Below are 27,295 nucleotides of genomic sequence, written 5' to 3' on the forward strand. Positions count from 1 at the left end.
AGGTTGGCTTGCAATCGGTTCGTGAAGCAGTGCTTTGCGTCGGCGCCAAGGCCTCAGGTTTGGCTCCTCTGGAGGCTCAACGGACTAAACGCTCGGGGAGCTGGGCTTGCCTTCCAATTGGCTCATGAAAGCTTGCGTTGCAACGGTTTGGGGTGAGTGATCTGATTTGCGCGCAACACCAACCAAAATTAGTAGTCGTCATTTCTGGTGAGAGTGCTTCCAGTGTTGGTGAATGGGATATTCGCGACGCTAGTGTTGGAGCTGGGATGTTGTTTCTTTGCGAAAAGCTCTGGAGCTTTCGTGTTGGAACCGGGGTACCGTTCATGTTTGCGAACCCGACATGCCTTCGTGGCGCTGGTGTTGGAGCTGTGATAATAGTAGCCAATAACCAGATTGTCGGGACAGTTGTCGTCTTAACAGCGACCCTGTTCACTTGGGATCTCAAGGTGGGTGGAGACTTAATCTGACGGCCTTCGGGCTTTGTCTTGCCCTTTCACCCGAGGCGCGGCTTTTCAAGACTTGGATTTGTCAGTCTTTGGTCAACGAGGGTAGAGAACACCCTGTTTCAAGCAACGTGAGTGGGGAAAATACGACATGGCAAGGCGGGGTTCTTCATGCCAGACGTTGTGCCATCCTAATAACCGGGTGGAGGGCGCTCATGTCAAGGCTCAGAATGCCTTGCCTTTATAGGGCTGCAGGATATTGCCATCAGGGCATTGGCTCGTCCACTTCGTAGCTTCCTATCTCGGTACGCTGCATTTCAGACCTGAGCTTGCCGCTGAGGATGGGCAAAGAGCAGTTGTTCTAAGTACCCCAACCAGCGCATAGGCGAAGGCCACTGGGGGGAAAAAACCAATCGCTCGAAAGTGGTCCCAGCTCATGTAAAAGTGACAGAGCGGAGACCGACGGCGGCGCAGCTTTGAATGAATACCTGATCTGGGTGGTGCTCGATGTAAATCTCTTATGCGACTGGGAGAAGTGAAAGGGCACAGTTTGACGACAGGGAACTCGAAAATACCACTCTAGGTCATCCTCCAACAACTTCAGATCGGTACGGCAATAGTCAAGTTGCGAGGCGAAGTCAAAGTGGGGAGTAGGACATGTCGATGTGCTTCGGTAGGTCTTGCATGTGTTTAAAGACGCTGTTCCCTCCCTTGGCCATCATCATAGCTCGGACCAGCGGCAAAGTACGTAAAAGCAAAGCTCGCGTCCAGCTTTTTTCAATCTCCTTTATCTCATGTGCTTTTTTGAGCAGTCTCTTTGGGCCTGCGGCCTCTTCAAGTGGGGGAACATGCGGAATCAGTGTCTGAAGGAGAAGCGAATCGGCGAAACCTGCGGGCTTAGGCTCATATATGCGACTACCTATCATAAAGGCCCTTGCAAGATCTGCCAGGACTTGTCACGAAAATCGAGAAGGGTCCAAAAGATGAACTCGGATATCGCTAGATGGCGACTTGACGGAAACCGCCCTGCAACGATCGAAGCCACCGGAGAAGAACTCAGGCTGCTCCAAAACAGCGTTCGGAATTTACAGACAAGACACCTTGCCGGTACAATCTTTGGATCCAAAAGGCAGTCGGAAAATGATGCGAAGCCCAGTGTTAAACGGCGAGTGGTAGCGCGTCGGCCCGCTGTGGGCGAGCAGCTGTAAGAAATTCCCGTATTTGACCAGGGCAAAGCATTTTGGAATGTAGACATTGATTTGAGGCAGTTCTCTTCAACAAAATCAGTCACTTTGAATGACAATCAAAATTGAAAGCATTGATGTAAAATAAAGCTGGCAAGACCTGATTGTCCATTATTATCGCTGATCATAGTTTTTTTGAGAGGAGCACGTCCATATTGATACAATGCAGCAGGAGGGCTATGTCTCTCCTCTTGTGCTAATCACCCACCAAATTGCCGTCCGTTGCAGGGCAAACCATGATATGTTTGTGGGTCGATACGCGTGATGGGCACCATGGGTTGCACAAAATGTGCAGCAGACCGTTGCCCAGCGCGAGGAAAAGACCGTTTGTTGAGTTAGAGTTACTCGTGGTGATTGGGCGTGCCAGCATCACTATCGGCGAAACTGATCTCCGGCCGCCGGTGATTAAGCGGCCGTTACTCCGTGTACTTTATACGTTTGGAACCCCTGACCCTGACTCCATGCACGGATAGCAGGCAAAGGTGTCGAGGACCAACTTGAGCACCCTGTGTGTGGAGTCACTACGTGAGAAGCACCGCCTCTGTACTTCTCAGGTATCAGACGCTGTGCACATGGATAGTGTCTTCGTGGGCCCTATCAAAGTCGGCCTGCAAAGAAAGGTACGTGGGGGTTTATCGCTCACGTTGGTCGTTATTGCGCCGTTGGATTTGATTTCTAATCAGCAACAGACTCTGGGGTCATTGACCTGGAACATGATGGAGAGTTTGATCCCGGAGCACTTCTCCGGCCCATGTAGTTATGCAGGAGACTGGTTCATGCTACGAGATATACGATGTGCCTGTTTCCGCGGAGTTTTTCTGCATCGCAATCACGTTCGAAGCAGCAGTGGTCCCTCAGAAGCTCGGTCTCTGTATGTATATATGTATTCCGTATGTGCTGAGTAGTTACTGGCTTGCTCGGGCCACCGGCCAGCCGTAGTGGTAGACTGCGACACCGTTCAAGTCCACACAATACTTCAAAATTCCCGTCTTCGTCGCAAGTTTATGCTTCTCGATAGCGGTGGGCTCGTTTAGATCCGTAGGCGCAGAATGAAGCGAAGGGTTGATTTGTCTCGCTTTCGTCCACTATCGATGGGCCAGTCGCCGGTTTCGATGAGATTGTGAACTTCCGCGTGCTGGCAGGACTGTTCGATTGGATTCGGATGATATCAACCTGTGCACCGATCTTCCGGTTGCACAAGGACTGAATGTGGCGAAATCTCTGAGGTGCAGTCAGCTTCTACAGTTGCCCTATCATGACGTTTACTCACCTACGCAATGAGAGTTTTGCTGGCTTATGCAGAAGCATGGTAACATATCAGTGTAGTCCAGCTCAATATAGAGAGCCCAAGGAGTATGCTTCGTTTGCTGTCGACGACTCCGACGATTGTTCAGGAATGCACCTGTCGCTGCTGATCTCGGGATGATATACCAACATCTAAATCGCCGTAGTCTAGTATGTGAAGATAATGCCGCCTGCCGTGTCGTTCAATCGTTCTTTCGATAGAGCCGAGTCCGAGTTGGCGCGGAGCCGTGCTTCTTCAGGCAGCTCTGAGCGATCGTGGTTTACTACGGAAGCCCAAGCAACATAGCGGACGCCTAGCATGCTCGTCTGTTGGTGTTGTGTCGTATGTCTTCGTTTCCACAAACTGACATCCAAAGGACAGTTGCGCCTCCACAACAACACGGCCGAGGCCGTATGTTCGGGAGTACATAGTAAGAGGTGTTCAAAGGTGTGGGTGGTCGTGGACGGTTCACCGCACCCAACTACCGAGTTGCACTCAAGAGCAGCTGTCCGAGGTGAGGAGAAAATGGCCTGATTCTGAATACGGTAGTATTTCAATGTAACCCTGTGTTATCAGTCTGGAAGTTGTTGCTAACGGTGTCATTTAGCGAACAATTTGATTGGCGGCGATATGTGGTGTGTGCTTAACCCCGCTGAGTCCAGGACTTGTTGGTCCGGAGTTCACGCACAGCGATACGCTCTCCATGGTGATTGAGCGAGAGCTTCTCGCCATTTCTCATCCCTGCCTCGTTTCTACTCTTGGTCACAGCTCCTGCCCCACTGATCCCTGTCCGTCTATGGTTCGAGAAGCGCTTGTCCTAACACCCCGCCAATGGGGTGCCGGGGGTCAACGAGCACAGCACCACCAGCCTGGGTTCTGAAAGTCCAGGGCTGTCGCCACAACTGTCACTGCTTCCCAGGCTCAGGAAGGAAGTTGAGAGTTCCGCGCCGGAGCCCTTCCCCGGCTACATCCACATCCTAGCGACCCCAAATCCTCAATGAAGTGAGTCACCTTCCTGTTGGTTTGCGACGTAGTGCGGCGCGATGACATTGGTATCTGGTGGCGTGATTCTTGATTATGGCCCGATTTACGGAGAGGTCTGCTAATTCCAGCAACCGGTATGTCTCGACAAGCATAGAGACGCTGTTAGCCGAGCTCGATTGACTTACGGTAAGATAGCGAGGCCAAGAGCGAAGCGCCCGCTGCTCGAAGAGCATTCACTATCGAAGCCCTCGTTAGCATTTCTCCCGGGGAATGGCGATTGTGCTTTACCGTACTTGCGGCATGGGTGCCAGGCACGCATCGCAACATGGCTGCTGTATGATGGGGAAAATCACAAGACCATGATAAGTGACATTGAAGTCTGGACAAAACACATCACAGTCTCTCTTGTTAAGCCCGCATGCCTAACTTGCGCCCCATGCCCTGAAGTAACCTCGCCGCCTCAGCCATCTCGCAGTCTTCGTGTTCTAACCCCTCTCTTAGGACGTGTGGTTCCAGGCTTGTCTCTCCTCTCCGTGAGCCTGTGTTGGCCTGCAAACTCCAGGCCTGGTTCTATCTCGTAGCATGGCCCGAGAACTCGTTCCAAAGCAGTTTCGACGTACAGAGACTCGACAGGACTCGCCGGATAGCCGTCTCTCTAAGAAGTCGACTCCCGGTCACCCTGTCAATTCAAATCGATCTTCTATGCACTCGTGTTCGAACGTGTCTTACATGGACGATAACGAACCTAGGCGCAGCGAATTTCATTTTCGACGGCGAACTTGGACGAGGGCAATTGTCTGTCTCAGGCTTAGCTAGACCAAAGATGCAGTCAAATCTCGAGCTGTGTTTCATAGATCGGCCATGTAGTAGCTAAGGGTTCAGTCTCCTGACCGAGTATTGTGCCTTTTGGTCCGCTGCGTCAATGACGGTAAACCCAACCATTTCCATTCCGTTACTCGTGCTGGTTGAGTTGAACAAGCCACTGTTCTACCACTGCCCCTTGCCCAAAGCCTGAAGCAACAACGCAGCATGCTCCCTTTCGTCGTATTCACCAGCGTCGATTGCATTGCCTTCATCAACTGGACCAGGTCCGCTGGCTGCTTGCCATTTTGCGTTCTCGCTTCGTGGGGTCTTCGATTCCAGTATTGTGCAACTCTCCAGACCCTCAGGCCTGTCCTGATTCTCCTGTGACGAGTCCGCTAGGAACTGGCTTTCCCATTCTTCCGAGTTGTCTCGACCTAGTTGTGAGGCTAACGACGATCCAACGTAGAGGGGGTGCAACGGGTCTGCCGAATAGTCTTCCACAAAACGGGTCATTTCATGGCCCGCTTGCCACTTGTAGTACTGTCTCATCGCCGACGAGGATATTCCTTTGGAGACTCCATATTGTGGGTTCACCTCGGACAGTGCAAGCGACTCGGGTTGTGGCGCCCCAGATCTTACGAATAAGGATGGGATGACCTCTCCCGTAGACCTTGGCCGGTGGATGATAGTCGACAGGTCCTCGGCATCGTCGCTCTGCAGAGCATACATGAACGTCTCTTGGTCTCCTTCCCCAGAGTATGAAGATGAGGCCAGCCCGTCAAACGGTTCCAGCTCAGATCCAAGCAGATTTCCTAACGCGTCGCAGCAATCGCTAGCTGAACATCTCGACTCCGAGGATAAAACCACCATACTTTCCACAAGAATCCATCCCAGCGCAGTCGGTTGTCTACCAACATTCCTTTGCATCACCGTAACGACCTTCTCACACCAAGCCGGCCCGTTCTGCTTGTACTCGTCCTTGTATCGTGGCAGACCGTACAATAGTCGGCATGCCACCACACCAAGAGACCAGATATCAACAGCCTCAGTATAACCAGCGTGTGATCGCATGTCTGAGTAGACTTCCGGGGCGAGATAGAGGTATGTGCCACAGAAAGTCATCAACTCAGAACTATGCCGTGACAGCCCGAAGTCGGCCAACTTGACCGAGATACTGTCGTTAGATCGACTCTCGACAAGGATGTTAGCCGGCTTGATGTCTCGGTGCGCGATGGGCGTCTCCAAGCCATGCAGGTATGCCAGAGCCGATGAGCATTGATGAACGATCATTAGGGTTTCTTCGTATGTTATGTCCTTGTGCTCATCTAGAGACCCCAGAGGCACATACTCGAGGTGTATCTCGGGGTGGGGTGCAGAGAATGACTCGATGAGTCGCACAATCCGCTCCTGTTGGGCTATCAGACGGGTGTGGCAAGAGCCGCTCGCAGCAGCACTGGTGGCTGGTTTAAAAACCCGTTCTCCTGGAACGAGCCATTCTGGATGGTTTTGCCGAAGTCGTACTGGAATACCCCGCCATGTCCGCCACCTGGTTTGCTGACGACAATACCACCGAGTCGAATGTCATGCTTTGGACTAGGCGCGCCGCCTCCAATACCGACCATCAACCCGATGCGTACGTTCGGGAAGCTATGGAGCATGTCTTTGGCTACCGTTGCCGCTGAAGTCGTGCCATATTCACCATCGGGCAAGACGGCAATGACGACATTGTGGCTGCCGATCCTGCCCAGAACGTAGCTGTTGTTATCGTGCTGGGCGACTTGTCGCGGGCCTGCATGTTCCTCGTTGAGGAAAGCCCGGGCCGCAACAGACTCTGTCATAATGGCGCATATCCAACTGACCGTGTAGGCTTGGGGTTCAGACATAGCCAGTGAAGCAGATCAATGTTGAAAAGAGGAGAGTGCTTGTAATGTGATGAGACGTTAGGACAGCTTAAGGGAAGTTGGGTAAACACTCGTTGCGGGTGGCTTCTTCTTTTTATGGGACCCAAAATCAGGCTGGTTGGCACTAGTCAGCAAGACAGGACCACGGTGCTCGGGTGCTGTGCTACTAATTGATTGGCGAAGAATATACTGACTATGCTGACCATGCCTCTTGGAAAAATGGCGAGAACCAATCGAGGCATCCCATAATATGTATGCCTGCAGCGGTGTAACGGCGGCTTTTTGGTGCAGGGCATAGCCATGTCGTTGTTGGCGCGTCGAGCGATGTTGGCGGTGCAAAGTGGAAAAAGATGACGAGCGCCTGCCACTCACAATTGGGCAGAAGCGTGGTCGATGGTAGATGGATTGCCTTGTCATCCCGCTCCCAAGACTGAGATCAGGCTCTGTGATGTCTGGCAGGTTGTTGATTGGTGAGTCGAAGGCGATTGGATAATACGGAGCGGATGTCGTGTATTTAGAAACATCAGGAATCGGACGGTTCTGTCCTTCGAGGTGAGCTTTTGGCCTGTGCGCCGACGTCGCACCTCCATAGTGCTTCACTGGACCGTCCCGTTCATCCAGGTCTGACAATCAGTTTAAGCTTATTTCGACGGAGCGTGGAAAGGTATAGCTCGCGACGGCGCGTCGAATGGCCTTGGTGACCAGGCTCCCCTCAGTACGCATTGGGACCCGCAGAATCCCATAGAACCCTCTAGTTTCACTTCAGAAAGGGCCACGTGTTTTCCTCCCCACAGCCACCGACAAGCGACAAGCGACAATGCACTGCTGGAACCATCCCGCCTCAACCTAGCTCATTTCGTTCACAAGTTTGAGAGCTTTCCCGGAAAGCGCCTCGACGCGCCGCAATACGCGCGCTGCGGCGGAGCCTCTGCGGCATTGCCTGGACGTTATCCTCCTTATGCAAACTGCTAGCAGTGAGAATGTCGGGCTGTGTATTTTGGGCCGTGTCTTGATCCGTCGCCGTACTGGGTTCAGGCTGCGTCTCTGTGGCTGTTGCTGAATGTCTTGCGTTGGCTGACCTCCTCTCGCGAAGATTGAACATCACTCTCTTCCGGGCGCGTCTTTCCGGGGGCTCTTCGTCGCTTGCGAGTTTTCTCTTCGTCCTTCCTTCGTCACTCTCAGAGTGATTCGTTGTGGAAGGGTTTATCTCAGCCTCGATCAAAGGAACTTGTTCCAAAACCCATTGCACGAGATTGCGATGCCGAGCGGCATCTCTCTTAGCGCCCGCGTAGCCGAATGTGGCCCGAACGAATTGTACGATGAGAAACGATTCGCTTCGGGCCTGCTCCAATCGTCGCCTTGCAGCAAGCAACTTCTCCGTGCCATATTTCATCATCGATATCCGCTTCTTTTTGGGGATACGCAAACGCTTCGGGTCCTCCTGGGTCAGCACGTATATTTGCTTCGCTTCAGACTCTGCCCTTTCGTAAGCCTTCCTGGCTTGGTCCTTTTCTTTCTCGCGCTCCATCCCTGATGCGTCTGTCCGCACGAACTCTCTCGTCTCGTGAGGTTTGAGGACTTTCTTCTCAACAAGCTCTTGCCACAACTTATCGTGTTCTGGCTCCAAGCGTTTGATATCGCTGGTGTACTTGTCAAGCCACCAATACTCGTAGTTGAGGTACTCGATCCATGTCGTCAGCATGTCCTGTTTGGTAGGGTCTTCGTCAAGGTGAAAGTGCTGGGTAAAGCCGTGACAAGCAAGGCGCCGCTTCACCGCATCAACGTAGTCGCGGAATCCTCGACAATCGTGTTCCCTGCAGAGCTGTCGCTGCCGCTCACGTAGCGATCTTTCTAAATCCCATCCAGACTTTAGGCAAGACGGATTTGCTTCGATTTCAGCTAAGCGTTTGGCGCCCTGTTTCTTTATATAATTTGCTTCTATCCAAAGCTTCTGTCGCTCGACATAGGCCGGGAAACTATCGTCCTCATCTTCGCAGTTTCGATGGTCGTTTTGCCACCTCCGGAAATTTTGCCATCTCTGCAACTGTCTCTGGAATATGCCCTCGGCGCGCAATTGTGTCAGAGACTCTTGCCAAGGCCGCAGTAATTCAGAGTAATTGTGTGGCTCTCTGTATATATCTTGAACAAGGTCGGTCGGGTATAAAGGGCGGCCGCCGGTTTCAACAAGCTCGTAGTAAGTCTCGATTTCGTCTTTCATCGGGTCATATGGTGGGGTAGGAGACCTCGACCGAGCGAATTCTTCAGATTGTGGTCGTAGTGAGAAGCTTTGATTGGGTGATACTCGATGTAGGCGTGAATCGAGGTCATCAAGATCAAGTGGGCGAGAGCATGCCGTAGGACTCTGGGCTAAACTGCGTTTCTGCGCCCTGTGATGTTGTCAGCCAAAACCGCAGAGGGCACGCGAAGGGCGGGTTGGCAAGAACTCACTCCAACCTCTCAGCGAAAAGGCTGCGGTCCTCTCTGGACAGCTCATCCCACCCGTCGACAGGGAGATCGTAGTTACCATCGGGGAGACGATGTTGCTGCATGAACTGGGCTAGTTCTGCATCTTTCATAACAGCGACTTCGTCCGCAGATACTCTCGTCATATCTGCCTCTGGCAATGCCATTGTATTGTCAATCGTGAATTAGCTGTACTCTCATAACCTTGAAGTTGTTGATGAAAAGATTTCGGTGATGGATGATTTGTGACGCGGCACTTGGCTAGTTTGAACCTCAGGCAGCAAGATAGCGCCCGGAAGTGGGGTAAAGGCAGTCAACACATCGGTACATAGAGGTCTTATATGAACACAGTGGATTGGGTCGTATCCTGCGTGAAGGCTGCTTGGGACCGCGCAGGCCAATCATGTCAAACGCTCTAGCCGCTATCGCTTGGTGGACAGTGGCTTCATTGGTCATTAGTGTGGTTATGGTTCCATCGATTAACATCTCATCAACCGCACTGGTATTTATAAGTTGATGCCACTTCTCGACGTTGGTCTAATGCCCTTCGTCACGCTCCCCTTCACCTTGAAAACTTCATAATGGAAAACGCAAACGTTATCGCCTGCTTGTTTCCCCATGACGGCCATGGCAAGAAAGCATCGGAAGCGATCGAGTCGAGCCCATATTACGTGCCTCCCCAGCTTGCGCAGCCTTCCCGCACTCGGCGCAGACGTCGCGACCGTCACGAGAGAGAATCGACCGAACCACTCCAGGATCCTGGGCTTTCGGCGCTCGATTATCTTCCACGCCTTTTGATCGGATTCAGTGACATTCCACGGACAGATAAAGGTCTTATTTTTGGTTCAAACAAGAACTGCGACATCCAGCTACCCTTCCCAGGTGTTTCGAATATCCACTTTAGCCTGACATTTGACGAATTCAACCGCCCTATCATCAAGGACTTGAACTCTTTAAGAGGCACTCAGATCACATACACGGGGAAGGGGAGGGCGTCCGGAGGGATTTCCAATGGATCGTTGGCGGTCACGATATTCCCCAGAAAATGGAAAGCATCATCATCACGGTGCCGAAGGCGTATCTTTCCAGATCGTCACTCAGCCTCATGACATACAGTCTCCAGAGTACATCGATGGTGTCAGAAGGTTTCGTCAGGGAACCGCGGCTACAGAGGACCTCCTCGAGGATTTGGGTCTCTCATATCCGCCGACCAGAGGAGCCCAGACACCCGGTACTGGAGACATTAGCCTACGAAAGACACTTGGCGAGGGAGCTTTCGGCGTCGTGACCCATCTCTGGAATGTTAGCACGGGGGAGGAGCGCGTCGTGAAATCGCCTAACCCAAGGCAATTCAGAACGGGCAGTTTAATCCTGGTACCTGGAAGCGAGAGGCTTACATCATGAGCCTGGTCTCACATGTTCGTACGCCAATCATCTGTCTGTCACATCCATCTGATAGCTGAACAGGAACGAATCGTGAAACTCATCGAGTCATTCTCAACACCCCACTATGAGCTACACATTGAGTACATGCCCTATGGATCTCTGGAAGATCATGACGATATATCATATGATGAGACCTTAATGATTGTTCATCAATGTTCATCGGCTTTGGCATACTTGCATGATTTTGAGACGCCGATTGCGCATCGAGACATCAAGCCGGCCAACATCCTTGTTGAGAGTCGATCTGAATACAGTATTTCTGTTAAGTTAGGCGACTTCGGACTATCGCGGCATAGTTCTGAGTTGATGACTTTCTGTGGCACATACCTCTATCTCGCCCCGGAGGTCTACTCAGACATGCGATCTCAAGCCAGCTATACTGTGGCTGTTGACATCTGGTCTCTTGGTGTAGTGGGATGCCGACTGGTGTACGGTCTACCACATTACAAGGACGAATACAAGAAGAACAGAGTGGCTTGGTGTGAGAAGATCGTCAAGGCAATGCAAAGGAAGGTTGATAGGCAGCCGACTGCGCTTGGATCGATTCTTGTGGAATGCATGGTGGTCCTGTCCCCAGACACGCGGTCTTCCGCTGGCTACTGCTGCAGCGCGTTGGAAAATCTGCTTCAACCTGAGCAGGGATTCTCCCAGCAGCTGGCTTCCTCTACATACTCTAGGGAGGAGGACCAAGAGACACTCAGGTACGCCTCGCTAAATGACGACGCTGGGAATCTGTCGACTATCATCTGCCAGCCAAGGCCTACAAGAGCGGTTACCCCATCTTTATTCATAAGATCTCGAGCGCCCCCTCCCGAGTCGCTCCTACTCTCCAAGGTGAATCCACATTATGGAGAGTCCGAGGTACCACTTTCGTCGGCGATCAGACATTACAACAGCTGGCAAGCAGGCCATGAGATGACGCGTTTCGTGGAAGACTACTCGGTCGATCCACTCAACTCCCTCTATGTTGGATCATCACTGGCCTCACATTTAGTAGAAGACAACCCCGAAGAATGGGCAAGCGATTTCTTAGGAGGTTCGTCACAGCAGAATCAGGGCTGGGCTGGCGGTCTGGAGACAGCCACGGTCTCAGAATCAAGAATCCCGCGGGGCGGGAGCGGAGGATGGCGCGTAGCGAGTGGGCCTGAACCAGTTGAAGAAGGCAACGCAATCGACGCTGAAGATTACGACGAGAGGGCAAATGCGGCGCTAATGCTTCAGGCTCTGGGTCAGGGGCAGTGGTCGAACTTTGAAGTCTGTGACTGAAGGGTGTTTAACTTGAGCGACATGAATACGATAACTACATACCAGTATTGCACGGGTGATGATCATTGACACTCTAAAGCTAGCGACAAGACGCCGACGATCGGCCGCCAGTGCCATCACCTCGCAGTTCTGGCGCGTCCGATCGCTCTGAGCAACTTTTCTATCACGCTGAGTCGCTCTGCGTGCCGATTCCTTTTCTGCCTGCGCCTAGATCGATCATGAAGCTGTCCGACCCTTATCTTAACGACACCTCATTCCAAGAAGAACCCACGAGGCTGCGGGATATTGATGCTGCATTTTTGCGGGTAAATCGAATTCTTCTCTAGGAAAATCGAGGCTTATCCGAGAGTTAATTTGCTTCTCGCACATGGACATCACCCAATACAATGAACCGTGAGTGTTTTTTGTAACTCTCTCATTCACCCTGAGGCCACTATGCCGATCATGCTAAGTTCTTGAAGGTACATAGCTATGTGGCTGGCAAGATTTCGATAAGCTGCCTGACCCGATTCTATTCGGCCAAGCGAGTAAGGCCAAACCAGAGTTGGGTGTCAGCAGAGGCAACATCAGCCACTGGTCTGATCTCAATGCCTTAACGGCATGCGTGGTACTTATCTCTGTGAGTCACAGATGCTCACAATTGCTCTCATTGGTGTAAATAAACGTGCAGCTTGTGGTGGCCCGAACCTTGTGAACAGCGCCAATGAGTATGCAAAATCCAGTCAACCCCTGTTCATCAGATTGTATCCCATAGTGTGAAGAAGACTGCAAACATTTCCAAGTTCTGCGCTTGCTTAATAACGTACAAGAGGGTATTGAGCACGGCAAGGGCCGATATGGCTTCCAAGATGGTCACCGGAGCTTTGAGGCCCCGGATCCAGAGAAGCACGGCGAGTAATCGTAAGTAAGAGTAGAAGGTAAACCAATAGTAAAGGGGTTAACCATAGTTTCCTTCGCCGCAAATCCTCCTAGAGAGGGCCAATCCAAACATTATTACGCCTTCAAATACTGTAAAGTTCCCTTGGACCAGTCGGTGCTTCCGAAACTGAAGATGGGCACCTGTCAGCAGATCGAGACATACCCCGGGATGGTGCTGCCGATTGGTGCTGGCTACACTCTGAACTATGCCGGCGAGGTACAAAAAAATAGTATCAGATGGGCGTATTTCAAAGAGGACTTCACAAGCGTTGGACCGAATGCGAATCTTGGGGACGCAAGGACCAGGTTGTCGCAAGAGACGTGGTTCACCTTCACAGATTGCCGGTACAGATACAAGGGCGGCACTTGGGGTGTGTTCAGAGGTGTATGGGCTAGAGCTGGCCAGTCGGATCCTCGCGAGCCCAGATCGAAGCGCACCCGTGAGAAGTTGCAGTATGTTGGCGGCCGCCTGCGAGATAGAGCACCTCTATGGCTATGGGACGAGGCTCACAGCTCAAAGATGCCCGTTCTTGGGAGAGGATTGAGCGTCTCGCCCCCTGCATCACCACGCACAGCGAGAGGTAGCGGACGGCTGCGTCAACGTGACCATGAGGGGCAGAAAGATTACCGATACTACTCTCCCGCCAAACCTCGCAAGCCGTCCTTGCCTGCACGTCGCAAATCGAACCTCGACCAGCGTCCATCAATTCCATATCGACCCGATAGGCGCCGTAGGAACTATGATGAGGATGATGAGTCCGAGGAGCTGCGGTCTGAGCCAAATTCTGCTACTTGCTCCGACTACGCGTCCACATCGGAGTACATGACTGATTATCCTTCCGATGATGATTCGGATTCCGTGGTCACATATGAGGACAGAAGCCCTCTTTCTACTCCAAGATCAGCACTGCAGAGGGAAAATTCGAGACACGACGTACACATGGAGAAGGATCGTTCGAGCAGGCTCGAGCGTCGAACGCCGAGGAGGCGTAGTGAGGATTCCAACCGGCGCGGCTCGGCCAGGTTCGCCAGGGCTTCTGATCAAAGACGGACCGAGAATCATTCAAGAGGCGAGGAAATTGGGCGCTCGGCCTGGAGAAAGGATCGCTATCACAGGCATACGGCAGAGGCTCAACGAGAAGGCGGAGATTCCGGCGGCTCGTCAAAAGTTCGGGGTCACCGCCATGCTCCAGGGTCTCGAAGAGACGGAAGGAGTAGACCACACAGGGCTGAAAATTCTCGCAGGAGTTCGCAAGATGGAAGATGAGTGATCGAATCAACGACCTCAGTGATCGATAGGGCAAGACTCATATGCATCCCCAGGTGGGACAGGAACTTCGATTGGGTTCAAATTTGCTTGGTTTGTGTCATATCAATGTTTAGTGCCGTTTTAAGGTAGTCATGGAATAGAAAGGTGACTTCTCGTTTGACTCGATCTCTACACAGCATCCGTCTTGTTTAGTCTAAATTGGAATTGTAGGTGCAGAAAAAATTGATAGTTTAATGGCAGTATAGGCCGCACAAACGGCTTTTCAACAACTCTTTCCGCCAAAAGTACCTGCTGATGTCTACAAGGAAATGGAAGACCCCTTCCTCTCAATCTTCCAGCAATGCCGCAGCTCGTGTTCTCAGCTCAAGGTGAGATCATTGATATTAACTGATTAGAATTTCGTACATAATCAATCATATGTGCTCGATGTCTTGATATTATGACCCCTTTTACAGCCTCCCGCCATTTCAAGACCTTAAACTCTTGGACCAGACGCTCAAGTCTCTTTTCCGCAAGATCGGCACGTTTTCTGCTCATACAAAGTTCTTCACACAGCTCTTCGTTCTCCTGCTGTATTTGGCATGGCAATGGCGTCTGGTGTCCAGCTGCGCGATGTGAATGTGCAATCGCCCGAAATGAGATGCCAACCTCACGGCAGAGCTCCATGAGCGGCCCGGTTGAATGTTTGCTAAGATGTTTACTGAAAAGGTGTTTCTTGTCTTCCGAGATATCCCACGTATACTGGTCATCATCCTTCGGCAGCAAGCGGACTTGATCAGGAAGTAGTGATAGTCCAAGGGTATCATCTTGATAGTCAGCTAGCGACTCGTGACGTCGCAACTAGAGACTTACTAATGTGTTGGCAAAGCCTTTCACGACACTGGCTTCTCCATTTCGCTCGAACCGAATTACTTTGGCGCGGCATACTGCGATAGCTGAGCTCATGTGCCACACTACAAAACGAATACATTGAGACTTTGATATATCTCGTGAGTGGACTACATGGGCGGTTTGCTAATAAGAGTAGCTAAAAATAGATAAAGCTCCCTCATCTTAACTCTATAAAGGTTAGCTCCCGCGCCTCCACTAAAATAGCATGAAAGCAGGTTGGCCTGCGCCAATCCGTGCCCAGGAATCAGTCCCGTCAAAAGGTTCCCCGAGGGTACTGTTCCCGAAAACCAGTTCCTCGCGCCAGGCACCATTCCCAGGAATCGGCATTCCGTCTAAGAATCAGTGGCTTGCGTCAGGCTTGTTCCCCGGAATCAGTCCCCTGCGTCAGACTTGTTCCCAGGATCTAGACACCTGGAAAAAAATTTCGAGGGTACTGTTCCCAGGAATCAGATACCCTAAATCATTCCGAGGGTGTTGTTCCCGGGAACCAGTACCCTGCGCCCATCAGTCCCCTAGCAAATCTTTTTGGGTGGCTATTCCCTGGAGCTGTGCGCCTAAGAGGTGGGGCACTATAACTGACAATGTCCAGTCCCGTCTGGGATTGTCGCAATTTCTCCAACTTTAAACGAACTTTTTACATCACACATGGCTAGCTGCGTACAATCCCACACAGGCTGTTCATGGTTAGCCCCCTGTCTTGCTCGTGGCGATCACTGTATCGGGATCGTCTACGTCCCCGTGCGCTTTCTGACATCTTGTCGAGAGTTGGCACGAGAGCTCGACCCTACCATCCTTTCGAATCTGGTTGCTGTTCTCCAAAAGAACCTTGACCATGATTCGTGCAATAATGCGATCGACGGCTATGTCGAATACACCGAGATCGGCACAATCGTACAGAAGCTCGGCACCTCAATTGAAACACTGCATCAAACGTTGTATAATGGCCGACGACCACTACTTGAGCATCCGATATCATTTCTCGATGGCCAACATCGCGTGGAGGCCGCCAAAATCGCTTTTGGAGAGAATGCAATGTGGACTGTGAGGCTTCTATCGAGGCCCGGTACAAAGCTCTCCGCCTTCATACAAAACCGTGCAATATGCCAGACGCTTGACAGGCTGTCACACCAAACACGGTACTCGGACGGTGAAGTCTTCCGTCAGGTCACTCAACTTTGGAAGACAAGCAGTTTTGAACAGGCTCGAGAATGGACAGCGCGACTTGGCGCTCAGAAAAGGGTCAACCTCGATATGATAGAAGACAATCATCGGGTCTTCAGTTGTCTGGATGGCTTAAGCCATTTCCCTGGTCTACTCAGCGACCTGCCCTTAGGCAGCACTGGTCGCCGCCGCGGCAGAATCTGGTGGAAGTAAGAGAAGGTGTGTTGGCTCAGTGCGTGGGCGAGCCCGTTTTCGATGTGGCCTACAAGCAGGTCATTCTCGCCGCTATGCGTAATTTTCCACGTCTTACCGACCAATTCAAGCCGAGGAAAGACAGCACAGAGAACAGGGCTTTACCAGGAACTGATCCAGAAGTCATTTCCGTATTCTACAGCAGGGCCTCTATGCTGGGTTTCAATACTTCGAAATGTAATCTGCCTCAACGGAGGCCGTGCACCCCAGTCACACGTGACGTCGAGACTGGCGTCGAAATTCCCCTGAGCCAACGATGGGGGGTTCCATACGTTGGCGTGCTACGCGCCATACGGGACGTTATGTTCCTTCCCCAACTTGCCGAAGCCCAGCCGCCCAGAGCTTCCGTTATATTTGTCCAGAAAGACCTTATATACTCTTTCCTCGGAGCTTGCGGTCCGTACCGGCTATCAGACGAGACAGTCACACTTGATGGGCGCCTGGTCCAGTCCTGGACAAGCGACCGCGAAGCCCAAATGGAACAATGTGCGCATTTAGATAGCCCTCAAAGGCCTCCGACGGATACTGGCACACTGCTTATCTCTGATACAGCAGCGCCCCTAACCGTCAGCCATAGGAACTCTCAAGATGCCAGAGTACAAAATCTTGCGGCACGGCATCAAGTAGAACACACCCGCCCTGATTCGATCATGAGCCTCACTGCCGTGGTTCAGGATCCTATGAACGAGTGGTTAGAAGCCAGCTTAGCGAGAGCACAGTACGTCGAATCTGGCCTCGAGATCAGTTACCTTTCGCGAATTTCGTCGCAGTCTCGGTCAGGAATCGACACGCCACTGCATAGTTGGTCAGGCAGAGAAAGTACCAGCGATACACGTTACAACATGACCACTATCCGACCACGTTTACCCACGTCAAGTACATATGTCACTCCCCCCCTGTCGATATCCTCTCGTTCGGCCATCGAATCCATTGACTTCAGTGCACTCTCAGGCCGCTTTGAACCGCAGGGTTCCCAGAGCAAAGTCCGAGAGTCAACGATCCTTGCGACAAATTTGGGACGGGAGATCCGCTCAGCGCGGCCTCTCTCACCTGTTTCGGCAACGCAAGACGTAATTCGCCCAAGCCTGCCCTTGAGGCCAACCAACCTTCCCTTCCTGAAGAATGATAGATTAAGCGAAAACCCCGTGTCAACACCAGGCTCATTGACAATCCATTCACGCTCTGAGATAGGGGCCCGGAGCTTATCTCAAACGGAACAAAGCTGGTTTCGTCGTCTACCGCCGCTCAAGTTGTACCTCCCATCGCTTCAATGGGATTTTGAGTCTCATTTGCAATCTGAGAGTGGCCCTACCAGAAGATTTGATGATGGAATGAGCCCGTTGAGCAGCGTCCCATTATCGCCGGCTTCGGGACACTCGCGGTCGGAAATAGGTACGCCATTGGTGACCCAACACGGCAGGACTTGTGTACGTCAAGGGGTGCCCCGGTATGAACTGGTAAATCAAGACCAATATTGGGACATTGTTTGATCAACAGCACTACTGACAACAACTACAAGTTCGTGGGCTGTTCGTTGATTGTCGGGTTATAGAAAATTTAGAAGCAGGTTATTGCATGTACTACCTACTATTGGCATAGAGCAAAGTCCTCCAACCCCTCTCTTCTTATCAATTTTACGAGATAAATGAACTTGTAATTTCAAATATGGATATTTATTCAGCGCGTGTATCGATTCACACCCACCTGACGGTTCTTGCATCCGTCCGACAGAACGAAGTGTGCACCATCACTATTTGATAGTGGAAAACCGGAAAGGTTGATCTACAGTTCCTACATGATGCCTTCCTTCACGATCACAATGTTGCCATCCCCATCCCTGTCAACAACAGGACTCTGAGAGAAGTCTTGAGTCTTGCTTACCCGCCCGTGGTGCGGACATTCTCTGCAGACAACGTCTCCATTCTGGTGACGATCGTAGCCATCTAGAGTCAGGCAATAATGATAAGAGGCACCGCAAATTTTGATTTGCTGTTTGCAGCCTTTAGCAATGCAGGTTCGCCGTACATGTACATTATTGAGATGGCCGCACACTGAGCATGAGCCTTTTCCGCTTGATGATTTCATCGTGCTATGGGGCCATTAAGCAAGTCTTCAAAGGACCAAGTTTCGAAGTCTTACCTGTCAAAAAGATGTTGTTGAATTCAATTTATTGGCCTTAGTTCGTGGTGAGCAATCGTCCGCGGGTCGCCACGACTGCTGCTTGCGACACATTAAATAAGTTGGCCATTTCGACTGCTATTCAAAGAATTAAGCGCTGAACCTGGTCTAGAGCGCAAGGATTATAGCCGCCCGAACATTAAGATGGCACCAACGATAACGCTGGTGGTGGTGGTGGTGGGCGGCAATGCGAGCAAGGCAGCGATTCATGGATCATCCATGACCAATCATAGAGGACCGGGAGGCGTCCCCCCAGCCGCTTGGATTGACAGCTGCGCTGAAGTTGACGATGATGATGATGATGTATTCAACGTCCGTAGTAGAGAGGGACGTGCCAGGCAGAGCCGACATGGTCTATGCTAATTTGAGCTATTTTATAGGCTACCGTTTTCGCCTAATGTTCCTGTTCAATGAGTTGGGCATATTCCAGTGAAGAAATCGGTCGCCTCTGTACATTCGCAAAGAAGAGAGGCTCCCTTGAAGATGGCGTGGTGTGGCCTTGCGGCCACGCTTGCGGAAATAAAAGTGGACTGGCGTCTTGGGTTTCCCACAGCTGCAGTCGAGCAACGCGTCTTGGCGCGAAAGCTGCTCCAATCCGGATTACTCTGCATGGTGCTGAGTAATCATTAAGACCAGCTGACGCGATACAGAGTCGCGCTTCCTGCAACGCCCAGGTCTTTGTCTCCAAGTTCTAATTCCTCTCGGTCGCGTCCATTTACCAGTCCGACTCGAACGAAACAATCACTCTTGATGTCATGGAGGACGCAGTTCGACCAGACAGGGAGGCTTTCAAAACCACCTACGAGAAAGCATACCGGACTTGGTCCAATATACACGATCTAGCGATCACAGATTTCAATCTGCCCCGAAACTGTCTCGAGCAACTAGAGACGGCATTCCCAGCCCATCCGCATTTTCCCGAAGACATCGAAATTGATGGCTTTTTCTCAAATACAGCTACTGTCAGAGGAAGAGCCGTATGGAAAACCACTTCTGGGTCCTGTGATACACCAATTTTTCACGATGAAGTTCTCTTTCAAGTCGCGTCAGATCGCCCTACGGTTGTTGAAATATCCAATTCCCACCCACTATCCATCTTTGAGCAGTGGCATGGCGAAGAGGGCAATCATATTACTGTGCTCATACTCGCCTGGGCCTACATTCTCTCCGCGCGTTGGGCCGAGATCATTCCTGGAGCGTCTGGTCCTGAGTACGACAGCTGTACGACGGCCTGGGCTGACAATTATCTTCCATGTTCGAATGACACATTACTGCCTCTGGCGATGGTAGATGTTGGCGACGTTGATGACGATGCTGCCCGCTGGTGGGCAGCGGTCCTCGCCCCGAGCGGTGGCTGGAGCGCTTGGATTCGGAATGCTAAAGGCCAGCTGCTTTTCTCACCATGGTCCACGAAATTATCGACGTCCCGCCGTGTCAATTTGCAACGTGGCACGAGGCCTTGTGTGCGACAACATCAGGCCCAGAGCGGCGCGGCGTCGTATATGGCCGCCCTACGCTATCTGCGCGATTACTGCGATCATCACGGGGTTGCGCATCAGAGTTATGAAGCTTTGGCTGCAGCTTTGTTCCTTTCTTTGGCAAAGTTCGACAACAGACGAGTTCAATTACCTATTCCCCGAGTTTGCCATCAACGAGAATCTATGGAGAAGCCTGCCGTTTCGCCTCCCCTGTTTAGTGGGAATCTTCCCCAACTCGACAAACTTCTCACTTTGAGCTGCAATGTCATCGGTATCAAGGCACTCCTCAGTAGCGTATTTTTCGAGCCTGGCGTGCTATGCAATATATCCGGTGCGTGGCTTCAGGGCACGTTCGCATATTTGGACTCGGAAGCTGTGCGAGAACCGCGAACTCTTGTCCGCGTCTTGATGAAACGGGATCCCGACCTCGGATTTCTCTGGTTAGGCGCTTTCCTTACCGGAGGACACAGTCGGACTTTACAAGAGGCCCGCCAGGGCTGGTGGAAAGTCGATCTGCACGTAGCAGCATGGACAGGAACTCATTTGTCGTTCATACAAGAACCAGTTCCGATTCTGCCAACTGACGTGGAAGAGATATCTCGCGCTGACGAATGTCGGCTTCTATACCTCTCCCATGGCCAATCCTACGATGTTGCGCCTCTTTTCCCCTTCGCCCCTTTTGGCCTCACCGCAATCGGGGATACTAACCTCGAAGTACGCCAACATACGCGATGTCAGTTCCCTCACGCTCTTGCATACGAAGGACTCAGTTGGCAAAGCCGTGAGGGCAAGTGGACGGGGTTTCAAAAGCCCATGGTTCCCTTGTCGTTGCGGCCCAAGTACGGACAGCCGGGCGACAGCCTAGTAACCGTCATGTACGATAATCTCGACTTTGACGACGACTGCTCGGAGATGATGACAAGAAGCATCTTTACTTGGCTAAGAGAAGAAGACGGATTTCCTGTGGCTGAGAGGGATATCCGGGAACATGAATGGATTGAAAATTTGGTGGACTCGGATGACGGTGATTGCCTGATCACAGGCGAATCCCGATCAGCAGTAGGGAGCCACCTCCATGGATGGATGCTGAATGTAATTCTCAAGCGGGCGGCTGAATCTATTTAACATAGGCTATTTCACTTTTACAGCCTTGAACGTCAGAATGACATTCGTACGACCGGGTTTGCTGCCGAGGGAGGAAATCATAGCGACATATGTAAGGATTGACAAGGAGTTGGGCTGATATCAAAGAAAGCGAAACCAAGAGAAAAGAAAAGCACAGAACCACAAATTAGTCACTCTGAACCCATGAGTTTCCCCGGCTCATCGCTCTTTCCTTTCTAGTACGCAACACCCATCCCTCCACCTCGGCCAAAGCGTCTGATGGTGAGTCTCTGTTGGCGAGGAGGAAAGAGAAAATGTCAGCGGGGTTGAACTCTAGCTCCGGTACTTTGGCTGTAAATTGAACTGCTAGTCGCCGGGCTTCTTCGTTGCTGGCTTCTCGATCCTTCAAGTTCGGCGTCTCTTCCTCTGAATGATGAAACACCGTATTGAATATTTCCCTAACCACGCCAGCATCTGCAAGCTGAAATTCGATCTTCTTGTCAACTCGCCCGGATCGAATCAAAGCTTCATCGAGATGTTCTATGTGGTTTGTCGTCATGATGAGGACGCGTCCCTCTTGTGATGCGACGCCGTCAAGAACATTGAGGAGCCCAGACAACGAAACAGCCCCGTGCGGCTTCCGCGACCTCCGTGAATCTTCTGATTGGGACTCGAAGTCATCAACTTCAGACACACGAGACTGGGCTGTACCTACGGCGTCAACATCTTCGAGTAGGACAACACAGCGTTGAGGCAACTCCTTGAACAAGACACCGAGCTGTTCATCGTTCATGATAGCAAGGCTGAGGACGTAGATATCCAGTCCAAAAAATCCGGCGACGGACATGCTCAGACTGGTTTTTCCGGTTCCAGGACGGCCGAAGAGCAGGTAGCCCCTCCGATACGGCAGTCCACGTCTCGCGTACCAGGACTGAGCTTTGGGGTCTAGGAATGAGCGTAGATCCTTCAGAAGAGTCTGCTTGATTTGTTCGTTCATAATAACTGTCTCGATCGGCCTAAGGTCCCGGGTAATGGTTCGTTTCCAGCCGTTGTTGTGGTTTTCGAAAATTGAAGTTTTGTTTTCAGAATGCTTCAGATACTCTATGCGACATTCTTCCATAAGGTCCCGCAGAATCCGTGAAGAGCGCCCCACGCAAGAAATTGTCATCGTGTTGCGCGAGAAGAATGCTGCTTTGTCTTGCGTGCATCGTAACGTCAGGCGGTGCCCTCGATACCAGAAACACAGCGGTTCCCCCCAAGGCGTAAACCGAAGATGCTTCTTAGCTGTATTTTCAGGGCTGAAGTGGGCTAAAGTTCTTCCTTGCCTGCTTTGAACACTAACAAGCGAAGAGCTGGCATCTTTGGCAAAGGCTTGGCTGGAAATCCATGCATCCAGCATGTCGTATGCCTCGTCGGGATCGCGAACATTGGTCTTTGTAGCTAGAGGGGGTTAGACATGTATTATAGGCTTAGGAGGGTTCACTAACTGAAGTAAGTGTCGACGAATCCTCCTACCGTCTTGCCCAAGAACTTGCCACAAATCATCAACATCCCGCAGATACACAACAAACTGGCGTAACCATCCAATCTTCCATTGAGAAGCTGTTGGAGTATTGTGGTGAGGCCAGTGAAGCCGGGGAAGAAAATGTCCATGGCAGAGAGATGTGGAGGACTTTGATGATGCATGGTGCAGAAAGAGCTTCGTGTGTTATGTCTGACAGTATCGGCAGCACCGCTTGCAGAAGTTCGAGCAGGGAACGTCGACAGATTTCTCACATTCGCACCAGCACTGACACGGGCCGGGCATGATTAGACCGAGTATTAAAGTTCTAGAGATGTGCTCATTATATAGATTTTGGCTATCTCCATGGCACAAGAGGGAGCGCATGGAGACCATCTCGGGACGGTCGAAAAGCTGTTGACCACTACAGTTTCCCTTCCCCCATAAGTCACGACGACCCTTGACATTGCCCTAGTATTGCCATGCAAACGCTAGGTTCATGCGTGATGTCGGATGCAAGTCGTGGCCCTTGGAGTTCTTGGTTGGGTGGTTGAAATGGAAAACGCGCATGAACCAATGAAACGTTTCCGTGGCTTGTGTCTCGTAAGGCGGCCGATTTCCCCTCTCACTCGGTTAACTGTGTCGGGCTTTTCCGCTTAAGCCAATATATGGCTTAATTCAATAAAAACCCTCAACACCCCATCAGGTGGAACAAGATGATATGTTCCGAGTAGAGTGGAGAGCAAGGAACGAGGATCCCTGGAGCGTAACCCCAGTATCATGTTCAGCACAAATTTCCTTGTTCCGAATTCACCTTCATGTGAATGTGACTGGACATGGCCCTAAGCCTGATCTCAACCAGGATTTCGATCCGCAGTTCGGATGGTACGCCACGGTAATATGTTGCGGCTCTTTGATTTGTGTTGATGATCGTATCCCACATGGACCCCAATGATTTGCGTTGGTTTTCAGGAAGCTTTCTCTGTTCTAGTCTTTGAGTAAGATGATGATTCCGGCGCAAAACGTTGGTGTGTGGGCATATTCAGTTGTGTGGTGAGCTGGTTAGGCTGCGGACTCAGGCCGATGCCACCCGAACAAATGGGTGGGGCAGGTGAGCACGCTAGAACAAGGAATTTTGTTCCGCACAGGTCGAACAAAATATCTTGTTCCGGACACGAAGAGCCGAGGTCAGTCATCACATGGAACTAGCCAAGTGCCTCAAGACAGGCAGGTAGGCGTGACGTCGAATTCGTTTTCCTGCTTTCGCACTGCGACTTAGTAAGGAACGTAGGTGTTAGCATCACGACCAAATGGGCTGCTCTTGTAAGATAGGTAGACATTTTATTTTATGCCGAACAATTAGTTACCAGAGTCTCATTAGTTGTACAAGTGACTGTACAGAATGCCTCTAGCCAGCAAGTATCTGTGCATTACTGAAAACCTGAGCTTTGGTTTGAGCTGGCTCATCCCCAGTGCCGTCGCACCAAGTGCATTTGAATCCTCCGTTGACACCTTTGCCGTCGCATCGCTTGCATTTTTCAGCCATCTTGATAGAGAAATCGTGTGAAGAAAAGGCGTAAAAAGTCCCCTAAGGACACTGTTAGTCACCGATTGAAGATCATGATAGTGCAGAGGAAACGAACAGGGAAGTATTCGATGAAAGGTTGCTAGGAGACTTAAAAGTTCGCGCCTGCGTGAGGCGTCGGGGCTTGGGTACTACTTTATGTGCCACGGCTGTCGCTGTGCCAATGCTTTCCGACCCGAAATCTACCCGAACCAGGCAGGCATGGATGCCCGACACGTGATGACTTCGTTGAATGGCTCCCAGAAGCCCGAAGCTGTCATCATTGCAGTACTTACCGTTAACCATGGAATGTCAAACTTGCTCGGATCAATTCACTACCTCCGAGGCGTTGCACGAGCATATTGGATTCTATCAGGTGAGTGCCCTCTCTCTGACGTTGGCACACGCCTCTAAAAAAAAAATTGTGCTTAGTCCCAGGCTCAGTATCATGTGCGCGAGTTGCTGAGATGCCTGGCACACGTCCATTCCCCCCCCAACAGTCATGTTTCCGGCGATGACAAACCTGGCAATCGCTTAGGCGATACTGGTGCCTCCTTTGACTTTGACTCTGAAAGTGAGAGGAGCAGTGCAGAAGACGTCGATCTACGTTGCCCGCAGCATGAATGCCGCAAATTAAAGGAATTCCGAAACTTGAAAGAGCTCCAGAGACACTTCGCGATTCGTACAATGCCCGTCCCTTATTTCGTCAATTATCTCTAATATCCCAATTTGCAGATACTCCATGCTACGAACTTTGCCCGTCGTGCGGACGCATTATGGAACGCGCGAGTACCTATCTTCACCACAACTGCAAGAAGGGTAAATCGACCATACAAATCTTGCAGCGACGGAAGGCACTTCGGCGACAGGTGGACATACAATTGAGAGAAGCCAGGACAGAGAGTTCTCGTGCCGCCCATACAAAAGACCCAATAGAAGAAGACACACATCAGCGTCACAAAAGACGAAAGACGGAGAATGGTGGCATTGGAACTGAACTTCCAACAACATCAGCTTTCAGCAAGCCTGCGCACGAGGTCAAAGACATTCTTGGACCTTCCATGGCCACCACGGACAATGTTGATGACCAGCCGGTTTCAAGTAATACCGAGACCTTCTCTAAACCGTTGAACCTCCTGCCTATGGGCTCCAGCCTCGATCTATCATTAAACTTGGGAGAGCCCTCTTTGCCACAGTCGCAGTTCTACCACGCCCTTCCAACTTCTGATCCATCTCATGTCGCTGTGGCAGAGTATGGTGCACACGGCCTCGATCCTTTTGCGGACATGATATCTATGTCCAAGGCGCCGCTCATGTACGCAGGCACAACACTCGTATCGAAAGCTCCGCTCATGTATATGTCGACGCAAATGTTTGGGTTGCACGATGTAGAGCACGAGCTTAATGGACAGGCGATGTCAGGAGCTGAGCACGGAGTGACCAACTCTGTGGGTTCGAACATGGTCACCTCCACCGAGAGAACTGGCGACGGATATGGGCCACTTGGGTATTGAGACTGTGTTCTCAGGAGACACGTATTATACCAACATGCTGAATATCATTGATCTCCGAATACAAAATTGACACCCATTGTTGGTGTTTCCATAGCAATAGCTTGCTGCTTCAGCGCCTGGCTGTCAGGGAACTTCTTTCTAGGCCAGCCCTGTATCTCATCTTCCGTTGCGAAACAAAGCTGAACCGAATAGCCTTTCATCGATCGGATCTGTAAACGTGCATCGTGTATTATCCTATGATGATTAGATTGAGGAATGACAAGTGGATGGAAGACATACAGGCCGCCCTCTGCCATGTCGATCTCGATTTCTTTACAGTTTCTAAGGGGGGCGTATGGGATTTCCAAGAGGCCGTTTGAAGCGACGAAACCTCTGATAGGGAGTCGATGCGAGCCGTCGAGTACAACTACGCTTGAGCCCGGGCTCTGCAGTCGTACTACTGCGGCTTTCAGTTCGGAGTTCAGCCCAGTCATATAACCGTAGATGCACTCGGGGCTACTACGGTAAACTTCATAGATCCCAACTGCACACCATGGGAATAAAGCCTCCAAAACGAGCCGAACTCGCTAGCGAACTGTCAACAACACCTATTCTGGGAAAACCTGGACGTTCATACCTGATCCTCAAACACATTCTGTTTGCAGAAATCCAAGCCGTCGGCAGACTCGATTGGAAACCCCCTCTGTTGGAACTCCTTAACGCGCTGCCCCACCGATGCGTCATTAGCATAGAGAAAGGCAGCTTCGGTGAATGCTCGTCGCACATCTACTGCGGATAAAGAGGTATTCAAAGCCATGAAAGAGGTGTTGTGCGAAGAGGTCAAGGCAGTGGGCTGTGTCGATCGGGAAAATGACGGCCGTCAGGCTGTACCACGGTCATGGAATATCACATATCCTTGATGATGCCCAAACAGCCCCGCGGTTGATGATTTCGACTGGCGTGTCGGATATACGTAATTCCGCCGATTACTCGATTAGCCTTGCTGCGCCTGATCGTTTGGCGGGGGCGGCCAGCTGACGGAAACCTTTTAAGCTACCAAAGGTTTCTTATACAGACGGCTCCCAGTTGCCACTCGACCTGGGGGAGCCGCCAGACGATCGATTGGCCTATTTTGGGTGTAGCACATGCCCTGGCTTAGAAATAAATTAAAAATGGAGGCTCGTTCTGATAGACCAAGGCGATTGCTGAAGTGTTCCCCAATTGCACCTGTTCACTGGGGGCTGTTCCGAAGAGTGGCTCTTCTCTGTGTGCGCCTGCTGTTGTCATCCCCTAACGCTAGCCGAGAAATCTGATTCATGGCTGCTGCCGTACGATGAGGAAATCGACTGAATACGCAAACTCTTGGCTCAGGACAGACCGCTGGCTATGATAGCGGCTGCAAACGTGCTACATTGTTCACGCCTGTCGCTTGTCGGCAGTGATTCCGCGTGGGTGAACGGATGCAAACCCTGCCAAGAAGATATGGTGTTCTATGAAAGGCAAAGGAATGACAAAATCTGGCGAGTCGTTCACTGCCCGCAGCGCGACATACGACGAAGAAGGCTCGATTTGGTGGATAGCTTCCCGCATCATACTCATAGACAGATGATTCGCAACTTCCTTGCCACCCAGAACAAAAAAACATGTTC

General features: G+C 51.3%; 13 protein-coding genes across 13 annotated transcripts; 7 read left to right on the forward strand and 6 right to left on the reverse strand.

Moving 5' to 3' along the window:
* Positions 1 to 1,237: 1,237 nt before the first annotated feature.
* On the forward strand, positions 1,238 to 1,651 carry BDP55DRAFT_566574 (uncharacterized protein; the record flags this gene model as incomplete). The annotated part of the gene is made up of 1 exon (XM_060570515.1): positions 1,238 to 1,651. The coding sequence occupies one exon, from the start codon at positions 1,238 to 1,240 to the stop codon at positions 1,649 to 1,651; it is 414 nt and encodes a 137-aa protein (XP_060422500.1).
* A 3,490-nt stretch (positions 1,652 to 5,141) lies between these two features.
* BDP55DRAFT_509410 (kinase-like domain-containing protein) lies at positions 5,142 to 6,161 on the reverse strand (the record flags this gene model as incomplete). Its single annotated transcript, XM_060567697.1, has 1 exon — positions 5,142 to 6,161. A coding segment is annotated over one exon (1,020 nt), but the record flags the coding sequence as incomplete, so codon positions are not given.
* A 17-nt stretch (positions 6,162 to 6,178) lies between these two features.
* On the reverse strand, positions 6,179 to 6,643 carry BDP55DRAFT_566602 (pfs domain-containing protein; the record flags this gene model as incomplete). The annotated part of the gene is made up of 1 exon (XM_060570518.1): positions 6,179 to 6,643. One exon carries the CDS (start codon positions 6,641 to 6,643, stop codon positions 6,179 to 6,181), a length of 465 nt encoding a protein of 154 aa, XP_060422502.1.
* A 1,318-nt stretch (positions 6,644 to 7,961) lies between these two features.
* BDP55DRAFT_503799 (uncharacterized protein) lies at positions 7,962 to 9,261 on the reverse strand (the record flags this gene model as incomplete). Its single annotated transcript, XM_060567651.1, has 2 exons — positions 7,962 to 9,048; positions 9,110 to 9,261. Coding segments are annotated over 2 exons (1,239 nt in total), but the record flags the coding sequence as incomplete, so codon positions are not given.
* Positions 9,262 to 9,527: 266 nt separating this feature from the next.
* Positions 9,528 to 11,836, forward strand: BDP55DRAFT_698801 (kinase-like domain-containing protein; the record flags this gene model as incomplete). The annotated part of the gene is made up of 5 exons (XM_060577818.1): positions 9,528 to 9,626; positions 9,856 to 10,149; positions 10,214 to 10,450; positions 10,471 to 10,542; positions 10,592 to 11,836. 5 exons carry the CDS (start codon positions 9,528 to 9,530, stop codon positions 11,834 to 11,836), a joined length of 1,947 nt encoding a protein of 648 aa, XP_060422504.1.
* Positions 11,837 to 12,887: 1,051 nt separating this feature from the next.
* BDP55DRAFT_734664 (uncharacterized protein) lies at positions 12,888 to 14,025 on the forward strand (the record flags this gene model as incomplete). Its single annotated transcript, XM_060580230.1, has 2 exons — positions 12,888 to 13,746; positions 13,871 to 14,025. The coding sequence occupies 2 exons, from the start codon at positions 12,888 to 12,890 to the stop codon at positions 14,023 to 14,025; spliced, it is 1,014 nt and encodes a 337-aa protein (XP_060422505.1).
* Positions 14,026 to 15,585: 1,560 nt separating this feature from the next.
* Positions 15,586 to 16,312, forward strand: BDP55DRAFT_684568 (uncharacterized protein). The gene has a single exon (XM_060576409.1). It carries the CDS (start codon positions 15,948 to 15,950, stop codon positions 16,287 to 16,289), a length of 342 nt encoding a protein of 113 aa, XP_060422506.1. The 5' UTR covers positions 15,586 to 15,947; the 3' UTR covers positions 16,290 to 16,312.
* A 459-nt stretch (positions 16,313 to 16,771) lies between these two features.
* Positions 16,772 to 17,969, forward strand: BDP55DRAFT_419779 (uncharacterized protein). Its single transcript, XM_060567443.1, has 2 exons — positions 16,772 to 16,814; positions 16,881 to 17,969. Exons 1-2 carry the CDS (start codon positions 16,805 to 16,807, stop codon positions 17,816 to 17,818), a joined length of 948 nt encoding a protein of 315 aa, XP_060422507.1. The 5' UTR covers positions 16,772 to 16,804; the 3' UTR covers positions 17,819 to 17,969.
* Positions 17,970 to 17,982: 13 nt separating this feature from the next.
* On the reverse strand, positions 17,983 to 18,490 carry BDP55DRAFT_684570 (uncharacterized protein). Its single transcript, XM_060576410.1, has one exon. It carries the CDS (start codon positions 18,411 to 18,413, stop codon positions 18,120 to 18,122), a length of 294 nt encoding a protein of 97 aa, XP_060422508.1. The 5' UTR covers positions 18,414 to 18,490; the 3' UTR covers positions 17,983 to 18,119.
* Positions 18,491 to 19,180: 690 nt separating this feature from the next.
* Positions 19,181 to 21,231, forward strand: BDP55DRAFT_419956 (uncharacterized protein). Its single transcript, XM_060567444.1, has 2 exons — positions 19,181 to 21,043; positions 21,115 to 21,231. The coding sequence occupies exons 1-2, from the start codon at positions 19,262 to 19,264 to the stop codon at positions 21,136 to 21,138; spliced, it is 1,806 nt and encodes a 601-aa protein (XP_060422509.1). The 5' UTR covers positions 19,181 to 19,261; the 3' UTR covers positions 21,139 to 21,231.
* A 44-nt stretch (positions 21,232 to 21,275) lies between these two features.
* BDP55DRAFT_566617 (mitochondrial chaperone bcs1) lies at positions 21,276 to 22,774 on the reverse strand (the record flags this gene model as incomplete). The annotated part of the gene is made up of 2 exons (XM_060570522.1): positions 21,276 to 22,528; positions 22,576 to 22,774. The coding sequence occupies 2 exons, from the start codon at positions 22,772 to 22,774 to the stop codon at positions 21,276 to 21,278; spliced, it is 1,452 nt and encodes a 483-aa protein (XP_060422510.1).
* Positions 22,775 to 24,457: 1,683 nt separating this feature from the next.
* BDP55DRAFT_638468 (uncharacterized protein) lies at positions 24,458 to 25,667 on the forward strand (the record flags this gene model as incomplete). The annotated part of the gene is made up of 3 exons (XM_060573121.1): positions 24,458 to 24,529; positions 24,586 to 24,727; positions 24,889 to 25,667. The coding sequence occupies 3 exons, from the start codon at positions 24,458 to 24,460 to the stop codon at positions 25,665 to 25,667; spliced, it is 993 nt and encodes a 330-aa protein (XP_060422511.1).
* Positions 25,668 to 25,711: 44 nt separating this feature from the next.
* On the reverse strand, positions 25,712 to 26,463 carry BDP55DRAFT_566587 (uncharacterized protein; the record flags this gene model as incomplete). The annotated part of the gene is made up of 3 exons (XM_060570517.1): positions 25,712 to 25,901; positions 25,947 to 26,233; positions 26,284 to 26,463. 3 exons carry the CDS (start codon positions 26,461 to 26,463, stop codon positions 25,712 to 25,714), a joined length of 657 nt encoding a protein of 218 aa, XP_060422512.1.
* Between the last annotated feature and the right edge of the window lie 832 nt (positions 26,464 to 27,295).

This window comes from Colletotrichum godetiae (assembly GCF_030913485.1).
Source record: "Colletotrichum godetiae strain CBS 193.32 chromosome Unknown BDP55scaffold_85, whole genome shotgun sequence".
Lineage (NCBI taxonomy): Eukaryota > Fungi > Ascomycota > Sordariomycetes > Glomerellales > Glomerellaceae > Colletotrichum > Colletotrichum godetiae.